Here is a 13,152-nt window from a genome sequence, read left to right on the forward strand (position 1 = left end):
ATTGGCTTTTAAAAAAAGTTACATTTTGTGTTTGTGTTTGTTGAGAATGAGGGGTGAGGGGGGTTCAAATTTGATCGAACTTTTTATACAAACTTTCATATTTTCTACCAAAACAACTCAACTATCTTAAAATCTGCAGATCAAAGCGGAATTTCAGTTAAATCGGATTCTCTGTATGCTAACTTAATAATACAATGATCAGGTAAGTGTATTTATCTGTTTACACCACGTCATATGTATCGGATCCGTGAAAACGAATGTGGATACTAGGTACTACATAATTACATTCGCATTGTATTAGATCGCGGTTCCCCGTACAATATAGTGGCCATTCGTTCTTTAGTCATTCATTGCCCGCGCGATCGGCATGTCATGCGCGACCATGGCGGGAAACAAAAACGATTTTGAATCTAACTGTTAATGAGCGCGTGCGCGGATGAACGCATTCCCATTCGGCGATCGCGCTCACCTACCTGCCCAGTGTTGCCAGTTGCCAGCCAGTACTCATTTTCGAATTCCAGTCATTGTTCTTACTTGATTTTCTAGTTAATCAAAATTACCCCGCGTTTAAAAACAGATTAGCACCTTCGACATTTGAAATGTGTCAACTTTGAATCGAATATTCGGGCGGGAAATATACCGCGAGACTCGCCAACCAATTTTCAACAAATTCCAATTTTATTTTTTATTTTTTAAAATTTAAAGTGAAATAATCGAATTGTTGGTAAATAAAAACCAAAATTTCAGTGCATTTCTCACGATTTTTTTGTATAGCCTCCTATGGCAGTCCTCATTTTTATCTATGCAGGCCTTAATTAAGAAGTTCAGTGCTACAGGAAATTGGATATAAAAATTGTTTTCTTACACGCGATAAAATTTAGAGCAGTTAATTCTAAGGCGAAGTTTATCGAAAATGTATGAAGAAAAATGGTTTTAATAAAAATGTTCACGTACACCCATCAATTATAGCGTTATTATGTGTTATGATACATTTCCTGTTTCCGGATAGCCCTGTTTTTCAATGTTTAGTGTGTTTTGACGGGTACAGGGTTCTCCTTTGAAATGCCTGGAATACTCACCGACTTGAACTCATGACGTCACGGGCGGTGTTATTTCAATATTAAAATAACTTTAAAAACTCATAGCGATGATGATACGATACATAAAAATAGTAAAAATTGGCGTAGTTTGATAGTAATTTCAAAACCAACGAACTCCCTCATTAGAGTTGAAAATATGCGTTCTTATGAACAAGTGAAACTTGTTCGATTGAAACGATTGTCTTTTTTCATACTAAACGTATTCTTCATTATTCGTTTTTGACAGATATAGCTTCGTCAATTTGAAATGGTTGTCATTTTTTCGTTATTTAAATTCCGCGCTCATTTTTCAAGAGTACCTAATGGCCCATTGTTGGTAGCGAAATAAAAGAGCTTTGTTTAAAATTGTTAAAAATTGCTTTTGTGTGTTTCTGTTTCGTTTGTCAAGTGGGTACCTTATTCCGTACTTACCTGTGTTTTTGTCGGACCAGACGGTATACTAATGATGTGTTATTTCAGTGTTTGTTATTAGGTCGTGTTGCGACAGTTAACGTCAAAACGTGTTGTGAAACATGACGAAGTAACAACTGTCAAATTGGTAATGTGAAAACAGTTCGTTCAGAATGATACAAGATCATAATTTTAGTGCTGTGTTATGTGCTCTGGAATCAATTTCAATTTCAACAAGTGCTGTAAAAGATTTAGCTTTAATCGCAAATCTTTCGATATGAATAAATTAAATTTAGTTTAGCAATGTGATATTTTTTAACGAAGTGTAAAGGACATGTACAAATATCGTAAAAATGGGTAAGTACTTTCTCTGTATATTGCATTCGATATGAATACAATTAACAATATTTTAAGTAAGTCTAAATGTTTGCAGGCAAGGCTGGGTTTTATTGGTGGGTTTAAGTGACCACTTTACACACTGTGTAATCATAAACATCCTCATTTCTTCAACTCTTCCATCTGAAGACTGTTGACTGCGAAGTAAAAGTGTAGGTGAGATAATTAATTTAATTGCTCTGTTAGAGAATACATATCATTATGTATCGTCGAGTCGCACATTGTTATCTACAGTTTACAGCAATGTAACGGGCCCTAGGTACTCAGGTCGAGAATTGCAAGCACAAACCGAAATCATCCATTACACGTTTGTAGTTAAACTAAAAACCAAAACAAAAAAATGAAACGCGCAATTCTATGCGACAGAGCTAAATGGCTTCTCTAGCAAATTTTTACTCTGAGATTTTTTAGTGGAAATATGGTCCGTACACGACTTATCAGGAATAAAACCAGTTGAAGTCTCTAATAACGATCGTTTTGAGGATGCGGCGGTGGACATGAATTGGACACGTGCTGCGCACAACTCAGGAGAACCTACACCTAAGTTGCCTCTTCTTCACACCTACTTCTTTCGGCTTTATTAGGCGGAACTAAGGGACGCGGGATTGACGTGGGAGGAGGCAAGAGTGCTGGTGATAGTCAGCCTTCTGGTGATGTCCACATTCTCCACTTAGGGGCAGACGTGGACAAAGAAAGAAGAAGAATAAATAATTCAGTCAGATGATTCTCAACCACATTGATAAAGGTTTCAGCTCTTATTTAACAAAAATCAATTGATGGAAGAGTTGATGAAATATGGATGTTTAAACATAGACGTAATAGTTAATGTTACACATTGTGTAAAGTGGCCACTTAAACCAACCAATGACGGGTCGTAAGCCCTGTTATTGCCTAGACTTCCATATTACTTTCTTAAAAATGTTTTGTCTATATTGCAATAAATTTCAATCTCAATAATTTTAATTAACGGATGCCAATGCGGGGAAAGCCTGTTTTTCTCATTGATATCCTGTGCTATTGCGGGCAGTGTAATTTATTATTTTTCGCTAATTAAAAAGCCTAAATTAATTCATTTTTGATTGGAAATATTAAAATAACGACGTGATTAAGGCGTGTTTTTTTTATACGAATCTGAAATGCTGAACCAGAGTTCATACGGACAAAAAATTGCTATTTTTTATCACCAATGAGAGAAAGGTGTCTTAATTTAAACTTATAATATTAGAAATCAGTGTTCTAATATTATAAGTTTAAATATGGAGTTCTACAAAATTAACACCAAATCAATTAATAGTGTCTTAATTTATTGACAAAATGGTTTTTCATTTGTAGGTTGATTCGTAGAGTTAATTTAACAATTATTTTGTACCTAAGAGTAATTTATTTTAACCAATAAATAAATATAAAACACGTTGATTACGGTGTGCACACATTTGTGCATTTCAAAAATCTTATGTTGCGACGGGGTGCACATTTTCTCACTATAATTCAAAAATATTATCGATTCTTTTTTGTTTTAAAAAATGACTAAAAGTTATAACAAAGATCGTCGCAATCTCCAGATTTAATGGGTTAAAATACATAATAATCTCGCTAAAAAGCGTCTGAAATTGTGAAATATGAAAATACTAGTATATTCGCTTCATTCTAATTTCTTATATTTGTTTTTTTTCGTATAACATTTTGTATATGTTTTGAATATTATAAAATCATTTTTATTCTATTTTTTCTTGTGAAAACTCGTTTGCAAGTACCGACTTTTGGGACATAAAAATAATGCCAGTAATAAATTATATAAATAAGTAGTACATAACATAATGTTCCATAGTTTACCACTAGTTAAATAATTATCTTCTCATACATAGATCTTACAATTAAATACTATTTATTTAAAACCCGACATTCGCTTGAAACAGAAGTTTTCAGAACTGGGTTTTTTGTGATTCGCGTCAAATCGCGTGAACAATCTTTGTTTTAAAAATTACATCTTACAACTTAACCCGAAGGTAATCTAATTGTGAGTTTATAGTTTTCTTTTATATTTCATTAGCGCCCAAAAAACATTATCAAAATTGGAGATTACACACGATAAAATTTATTTTTTTGAAAACGCGATATTCTATCGTGTAAGACTTTGATATATTTTTATTGTTGAAACCGATTTTTAGCGTGTTTTGGTGATTTTTTTTCCAGGTATTCAGTGCATCTCATTGCTAACTTAAGATTAAAAAAAACAAAACAAAATGCCATCCTCAATTTAATTTTAACTTAACGGTTTGTGTTTTTTTTTCTTTTGGTGAAACTACTTAAAATAAATTTTGTTTTTTACAAACATTTTTTTTATTTGTAAATCAACCTCTTTTATCTGAATATTTAAAAAATATACGCTCACGTGTTCAGTATATCTTTAGTAGATGGAAGTAGGTATATAGACCTCGCATAAAATTAATATCATTTGCAATTTTATGTTCTTTTGCACGCTTTGATCAACTGAATATTTTCTATCTGTATATGCTTGTGAAATTTTCCATAAATCCGCTGCCATTTGATGGTAAAACTGCTGGCTTATTAATAAATTAATCCAGTGGCTATGATCATAATATTTTTGTAATTAATTAATAAGTTGTTTTTATTGAATACACATGAGCGCGTGCGTATGTGTGTGTAATATAAGCGAATATAAATCATTTCAATCGCAAGATTTTCTCACACGATGTATGTATAAATCAAAAATTCAAGTCATTTTTCGCCCGTAGCACATAAATATCTTCTTCTTGTAAAGCGTTACTCTCCTTGAGAAATATTCCCATGTTAATAATACCATTAATTCAATTTGTTGCAACTCTGTTTCTTTCGCAAAAATGAGTTTTTTTTATCATTAAAGAACATAAACTATCAACAAGAGATCTAATTATGACAGTAATTCAACAGACATGGCGATTATTTTTGAAAAAGAAATATAGCTATAGCATTGGCCGGTTTAATTTACAATCTCTACATTCACATTCTGCCTATGTCTTAACATCTATATTTATTAAATTGAATACATCTGTTTATTTTTGACGTTTAAAATTAATTATGTATCTCTTAATTTAGATAAACTGTCTAGGGAGCTAAATTCATTACTCGTGTACAATGATTCGGACATTTTTATTTAAATGTTGATTTAAACTACTGATTCAAGAATATTCAGGCGTTAAATTCGTGAACCACATTGAACCACCATGCATTTAGTCCTGGGTTGATTCTCAACCATCTTGAGCCTTTATACATAAACGTTTTATTTTTACCTATCCGTCAGGCGCGTGCGGTGAATATTATCAGTAGGGATGGTGACAAAAAATCATGCCTTCACTTTTAGTAGGCATGACAGTACATAAGTATAGGTAAATATCTAATTAAAATCAATTTAGCAAAGAATTACTTTTATAAAGTACGCTTAAGGTATTATATTACGAAAATGATGCAATATACATTTTCCATAAGTACCTAAAACTCGAGATGTTCTTCGATTTTGGCCAAATTTCAATAAGACGCTACTTGAATATTTGTGCTTTATCTTATTGGTCGTTTTTTCTTTGTATTGTGTGAGTTGGATGCTCTTATCTCTACGAGTCTTGTAGAGCAATATGACAACGCTATGAACCTTAATGCGCGTGCGCGGAAATTCGATCATTTGTAATAGGACTGCACTTAAAATGAAGATTAGTATCCAGTTTCCAGCATATCTAACGAATACTGTCAATGCCAAGGTACCTTTATATTCAGTACCTTGACAGGAAATACGAAATAAGATAATTTTAGGAATATTTGAAGATTTACTTTTCATATATATATTTTAAAATAATAACCTACGTATTATTATTTTCAAATAGTCAAGGAATGCGACGCAGCCACAGTATGTATGGGCGGAACGCGCCTGCTATCCGTTGATTTTTTGCTGTTGGTAACTAACATATTATAAACGCTTATTGATGTGAGTGAAATTTTACAAAACTATTTCACCTATTAGGAAACGCCTGAAAGTATTTTATTTGTGTCAGATGATAAAACTATAGCCAATATTTTATGTTTTACAAATGTTTGTGTAAGAGATCTCCATCTCCCGTTGAAATATTGACCAATTTCGGTAATCTCCCTAGAAGATTTAGGCAAAGTTAAAATATTTAAATGATAATAATTTTCTTGAGCAGTATTGAAAAACGCTTTCTTATTTATGAATTAATAAATGTATGTTAATAGCCTTCCAAAGAAGGATCTTGAGCTGTTTCTGAAGGATTGAATCATCCTTTGTGTCATACATTGTATTATTTACTCCTACGCGTTTTCTTCTGTTACTGTAGGTAGATTTAGCTGCGTAACAAATCATCACCTTGTATATCTTATGACATTACATAATTAGAAAGGAAATTTTGTTGAGACCTTTTTTGTCAGTCTTTTGTTTTTCTTTGCTGCAGACCAGCGTTTATTCATTATATTAGGTGTACCCATAAGTAATTAATTATTTTTAGTGTGGAATGTTTGCTTCAGTCTAGCTCAGAGCGTGAACATGTAAAAACGTGTTTTATACGCAATATTACAATCCATCGTCTTGTGACAAATATATATATATTTTTTAAAGGGGTAATATTGCAACATGATAATGCCTTGCCGCATGCAGCAAGATGATCCTAAGTAAAAATAAGGCAGCAAAACTTGGAGGTTGTACCACATCCCCATATTCCCCAGACATAGCACCATCCGATTTTTATTTATTCCGGTCCATGGAACACTACCTGATTTTTTTTAAATTTTTTTTTAATATCAGTTTTTGTTGACAGTTGTCAACCGGCCTTCCGTTCCACTAGAAGAGTGTTCGGCATTCTGTTCTCTACTTTGGTTTATTTTACCAATTGCCTGCACTATATTTATCATGTATGATACTACCTCTCGTGTGAGTTCTTTATTACCCATCACCGATGGGATGTCGCAAAGATTTCACCCAGACTTCTGCATCGCGCCTCCAGCTGTTGTTTTTAAAAGCTGAACAAGGGGCAATGCATCAACAGGTGAGGGAAATCTTGAGGAGTTTCATCGTCGCATGGGCAGCTGTCGAGGAGAGCTTGAAGCGATGCAGGTAGCTCATGAACCCACCGTGACCCAGGAGAATCTGGGTGAGCTCGTAGCCAGCTTTCTGCATTCTCCTGAAATCATAGGCATGGAAAATTGTTGGGAAAAACGTTTTAGTAATACTTCCGGTAGGTTCACTCAAATAACGATCGTTACAGAGTTGAAGGGTCCTGCTTCATATTTTGCTTTTGGCAAAGCTGAACGGAAAATCGGTGAAATCAGGGGCTGTCCTCTTGAGCGTAGCAACATCCGACATTAGCCCGCCATAAAATTGACCAAACTTAAAGTGAAAGGGGCAATGAAAGCAGTGTACTTAAATTCAATAATTATAATCGCGGTTTATAAATTTCAAATTTAAAAAAATCTAATTTTAACAAAAAAAAACATCGTCGATCTTTATAACTGCTTCTTATTATGTGTAGGGAGTGTTTTCACTGCAATATTGCCCTGTTCCTGCACTGCCACCAGGGCTTCAATTACGAACGCTATCTTTATCTGTATATATCGAGACGGTATACTTAACTTCTGTATTATCTGTATCTATCTCGGTATGTTCTACCTACTTGTCATATCGACATCATATGATCGAAACAAACCAATGAATGGCCGCAACAATTTGGTCTGCATTCCTTACGTCATCAATATTACAAATAGTTCCCATTTATATTTTAAATAGGCATCTGTGATAATAAGTACTCACTTCAAAGCGATTTTAAACTCCAATGAGCCCCAATTCAAGCAAAAAATGCTCGCTTGAACATGATTTTGATATAACTTTTGACATTTACCGAGACACTGAGCTTAATGATCGTCTGTCTTTATCTACCGAGCAATTACAAAGCCGGCTCCTTTAACATCTCTATACGTACACTCCGGAAGATAGTAAAACAGACGGAAAAAATAAAATAACTAATTATTTTTTTGTAGTGACAACTTTATTACGCCTAGATATTCTTATTTGTTAATAGGGCAGAATCTAGCGACATTCTTTTTTGCATCTAGCCACTCGTTTCGGAAACTGACAGTCATGTTAGAATTTAATTCGACTTCAAATTTACTTATTTCTCTCTCATATTTTCAATAGGCTTTTAAGAAAAAAAGTGCCAACCTCAAAACTATTGAAAATTTAAGTAAATCGTAATTAAAGGAACTTACTCGGCGGAACAAAATTTTTGTCACTTAATGCGTAGATAAGCGTATCAAAGGGTTCTAGATCTAGACCCGTCGCGTCGATACAAACCGATGTACTTACATAAAAACTGCTGGGGTATCGGTAGCCTATCTTAGTAATCTGTCAGGAGAATTTAATCTTCAACTATGACGTCATACTGAAGCAACGTCATTTTAGTGCGTAGATATGTGTACCGTGACGTACGATTCCCCTTGTTTCATATCGATGTACCTACCCAAAACTTGAAGGTAGGGGTCGGTAATGTATCTTCGTAATCGCTAGAGAGAATTTATCTTCAACTACACCGTCATGGTAAAGGTATGACGTCTTTATCTTCCCATCATAATCGAGGCCCCGATTAAAGCGTCTACAAAGTAAAATGTTATAATAGAATATGAATGCATTTTTTCTTTAAATTTTCATGGGAACATACACATTTTCGTACACGAATATTGATTATTTATATCTTCTCGATATGTACCGATGAAGACAGCGTTTGTAATTGATCCGCTGAAGCCGAAATAAAGATAAAGAATAAACTTTTCCTAGGGACCATCGATATTCAAAATATGGCAAATCCGAAATTTTCTTTGATGTGTTTAAATCTGTCATCCGCAACGGCATTCGTGTCTGATTTGTACTCTGTGTTACGTTGAAACTTCGCAATGCCATCAGCATTTACCACTCACCGGCACCTGCCTGGAAGCATAATACACGGCAATAAAACACTAATCAATTATATCGTGCGTATATCGGAATAGATATTAAACCGGAAAATAGTGAAAATCGCATCGGGTACGTACGTGGCAGGTACCATTACTGAATGACGTACTGGGTGGATACGCTGAGTTACAATTAAATAGAGATTCTTCATATAACGATAGTTTTAAATTATGTTCTGAATAATGAGCGTTGTCGCGTCAAAGTTGCCGTGCTTAACGCGCCGCAGAGTAAAAAAGACTAACTGTCTGACTGCAAGTAAAGTTCCGGAACCTAATTTGATCGGAACACAAGATGGGTGCTGCATCTAGTGCAGGGCTGTCCAAACCAGATACGATCCTGGGCCAATCCAAATAACGAAATAGATTGGAGGGCCGCAGAAACAAACACTTTAACTTTTTGAAGAAGAAATACAACTTAAGGGATTTATTTATTTTAATGAAACAAACAATCGACAATGACATAATAACATTTTAAAAAAATACGGTTTAAAGACAGACCAGCGTTTCTAAACAAGAATCATACATATTATTAAATTATGTTACAGCAAAAGGGTGTGTTTATGTGTATTTGTACGAGAGTAAGTGTAGATGTGTGTTTATGTGTATTAGTGTGGGAGTAAGTGTTCAGGTGTGTGTAAGTGTGAGCATCATCAAATAGTAAGTGGGATCATATCGCAGCCAGAAATAATGAGTCTTAATTTATTTTTTAATTAATTACGGGGGATGTAAAATATATCAATAGATGAAAAAAAAGCATTATAGTTAGAGCAAGAACGATAGAGGAAAGAGTGTATTGCATAGTTAGTGCTACAGACTGGCAGATGGAACAAATACTTATTTCTTGTCACGCGAAAGGGGACATTAAGATTAATTTTGGAGAGTAGGTTAAAAGAGTCTACTTTATTATTTAATAATTTATGTAAATAGCATAATTTAGATACAGTGCGTCTATTTTCATGTCGTAGTTATAATATAATTCATTAACATTTCTGTCAATATTATTAAGTTGTTGCCAGACGCAGTGCGTGTGTAAGTGACTAATCTGACAGTTAAGGCCTCTATTTAGGTTTTGTAAAATTCATAGTTAATTAGGCATTATCCCAAAGATAGGTACTGCCCATCATCGACCGCATTTTTAAGCCAAGATTCGTTAGTTTCGAGAAACAATACACAGTTCGGGAATCCCCCTAATAATAGTAACAGAAAACATGTTACAATATGAATACATTTTTCATTAATTTATTTGGGATGCCATAAAAATAAAATAATGTTCTACAATATATATTTCATAAAAGGAAAATTTCCATATTTGCGGTAGATCAAAAACATGTCGCGGACCTCACAAATCATCGCATTGGGGAAACAAGGTTCTATGTAGATTCAAAAATTTTTTGACACATGAAAAGTTTGAAATGAAGACATTATTTTATCTAATATTTTTTATTAATGTTGTCTCAATTAACTTAATAATAATTAAGTACTGATTTCAGATTTACAGACAGAACGATATCTACATACAATATAACAACAAGAAGAAGAAATCAAAGGCATGCTCGTATACATGGTTAAAAAATTGACTTATTGCCATTGGCAATCTCTTACAGTCTAACCAAAAATAAAGTAAATTAAATTATGTAAATAATATTTAAAAAATCAGAAAATAGGAACAGTAAAACTATTGTATTCTTTTTATTACTAAGTGCTTACAATATTTACATTTATTCTGTGACGTCTTCCAAATATTCTCTTCTAATTATAGTAACATTTATTTATTGAGAACACTTTTTTTTTTATTGTCCATATGAACACCTCGCTGGGCACAACCCGTGTCGAAGCATTCATTTACATTATGTTATGTTCCTAGTTACATTAGTTGGTATATATATATATATTATATATTCATATATATATTGATTAACGCACATAAATGTATACATGAATTTATTTTAATTAAACCTTTATTTAACATGAAAAATTCAGGTTGAACTAGCCAAAAAAGAGTCAGGTTCTTGTGTTTACACATAAATCGAGACATCGGCACAGCAATAAATCGAGATAAAGTAGACATATTTTATTTATTTATTTTATTCACAGCATATTAATTTAACATAAGCCCAAACTCCATGGAACCAAAGTCCTGTGTTGGGTTGGGACGAATATATGTACAAAACTTCAACAATCAATATCCCATATACGAGTATAGTACATAGAACTTAAACAGCATTAAAAAATACATGGCATATCTATCTTCTATCTATCTATCTATCTATCTATCTATCTATCTATCTATCTATCTATCTATCTATCTATCTATCTATCTATCTATCTATCTATCTATCTATCTATCTTCTATCTATCTATTTTCTATCTATCTATCTTCTATCTATCTATCTATCTATCTATCTATATATATATAAAAGGCAATGTTCGAATGGTTCTCCTCGATGGACTCAGTAACTACCGGTCCGATTTACGTGCGGTTTTAAGATAAATGTACATCTTCGCCGCGAGAAGGTTTAAAGCTCATAAAATCTTCAGTTTACTAAGTAAAAAAAAGTTACGAGCGATATTTTTTTATCCATCACCAGAGTTGCATTCGCCGAGAATGCGGATACAAAAAAAATGGACGGAGGTTATTTTTTGTGCATAAAAAAAGCTGGTTTTTGAGTGTTAACAGACAAAATTAGTTTTTTTATGGATCCCATCAGATTATTTCATTGAATTCCTTATAATTTCTACCCATTTATTTATTTTTATTGGATTTTATGTTTTGGAATTCAAGCATAAACAAGTACCTACTTAAATTCAGTATTATTTGAATATCTATTACTTTTAGCTTTGGAATTCAATCATAAACAAGTACCTACTTATCAATGACTAAAGATTTTTTAGTTATTTTTTGCAAGTATACTTAATTATGTTTAATCTTAAGAGAAAACGCAGTCTGACTTTTTTTCATACAAAACGTATTCACTTATTTTCTCTCTGAATTATGGCACTAGAGAAATGTTTTTTTTTACAATAACAACAACAAGAACAAACTGTCACGCCGCTTCCCCATAAGGGTAGGCAGAGATGATAGAACGCCACATCACTCTATATTTGCATTCAGATCTCGCTTCCTCCACATTCATAGATTTTCTCATGCACGCGCGCCGATTATTCCGACTTTAACCGGAATGTCCTTTTTCGAGTATTGGTTGGATTTGGTCATGCCATGTCTTTCACGGTCTTCCTGTACTTCTGCATCCATGAACATTCGCATTGTATATACTTTTACCCGTTCTTTCGTTGTCCATTCGCTCTACATGTCCAAACCAGCACAGAGCTCTTTTTTACACATTATAGATATTTACAATTGGCGTGTCTCTATATTGTTTCGTTTTTTTTTAAATGGTTTTATGGGAACTAGAACCACCCAAACCCGTAAAAAAACACAGTTTATCTGCTGTCTTCAGGCGCACGGCGCAATTTTATTCTGATACTCGGTCTAAAAAAATAACAAAAACTGTTCAGTTTTGAGGTGCGGAAAACGGTAGAGCGAAAAGTCGATTTTGTCTATTCTAACGAAAGGTCTGACATGCAGTTGTATTTTTCGCACATTATCGGGGAGGCATCTGCAAGACAGTGACAGGAAAACAATGTTCGAACACCTATTTATCCAAATTCTCTGTCCTCACAATTTATCTAAACCGAAACACAAAAATAATAATGCTTACGTACATATTATCTAATTTGGACTAAATACAATAATTGATACCAAACTTTCGATTGTGTTCATTTAATCTATTTAACAAAAACTCAAATCGAGCAATAGCAGAGCATTGCCGGGTTCAGCTCGTCAAATATAAAAAAGAACATGCAATAAATAAAAAAAAACAAAAAAAACAACGCGCACAACAGAAATACACATAAATCGCTGGCAAGCCGCGATTATGCACATGGAAATTATAATTTCAAGCTTAATATTTAAGTATGTTCATTAAAAAGAAATAAAAAAGTCATAAAATTTTACACAACTGTTATAGTTCGAATCGATAATTTCTACTGACAATCATCGTTATATCTCCTCCAATCAGGGGGCAGGGTCCGTTTTCTAATGGAAATTAAAAATTTATTCTTAATTTTATCTTCAAAGTAAAATTATGTTTTATGTATATAAAATAGAATATGTCTATATTTTTTCTTCTAAACGGATTCAATTGAACGTAGTTATGCAGAACAGCCAGTCCACAATTTTGAAAAAATTAAATATTGGTGTTAT

At 33.2% G+C, this 13,152-nt stretch overlaps 1 protein-coding gene across 4 annotated transcripts in view; it reads left to right on the top strand.

The window, feature by feature from the left end:
• Positions 1-341: 341 nt before the first annotated feature.
• nuf (rab11 family-interacting protein nuf) overlaps positions 342-13,152 on the top strand; it is an 83,399-nt gene continuing 70,588 nt past the window's right edge. For 2 of the 4 annotated variants that reach the window (XM_088240489.1, XM_088240492.1), the window contains exons 1-2: positions 342-500; positions 1,560-1,847. In XM_088240489.1, the coding sequence (XP_088096615.1) occupies positions 1,825-1,847 (23 nt within the window). In that variant the 5' untranslated portion in view covers positions 342-500; positions 1,560-1,824. Of the gene's footprint in view, positions 521-1,559; positions 1,848-13,152 lie in introns of all 4 variants that reach the window. The other 2 variants (XM_088240490.1, XM_088240491.1) reach the window with 2 other exon arrangements.

The sequence above is a fragment of the Micrasema longulum genome, unplaced genomic scaffold, assembly GCF_059751315.1.
Source record: "Micrasema longulum isolate JH-2025_06_02 unplaced genomic scaffold, ASM5975131v1 h1tg002470l, whole genome shotgun sequence".
NCBI classification, from domain to species: Eukaryota; Metazoa; Arthropoda; class Insecta; order Trichoptera; family Brachycentridae; genus Micrasema; species Micrasema longulum.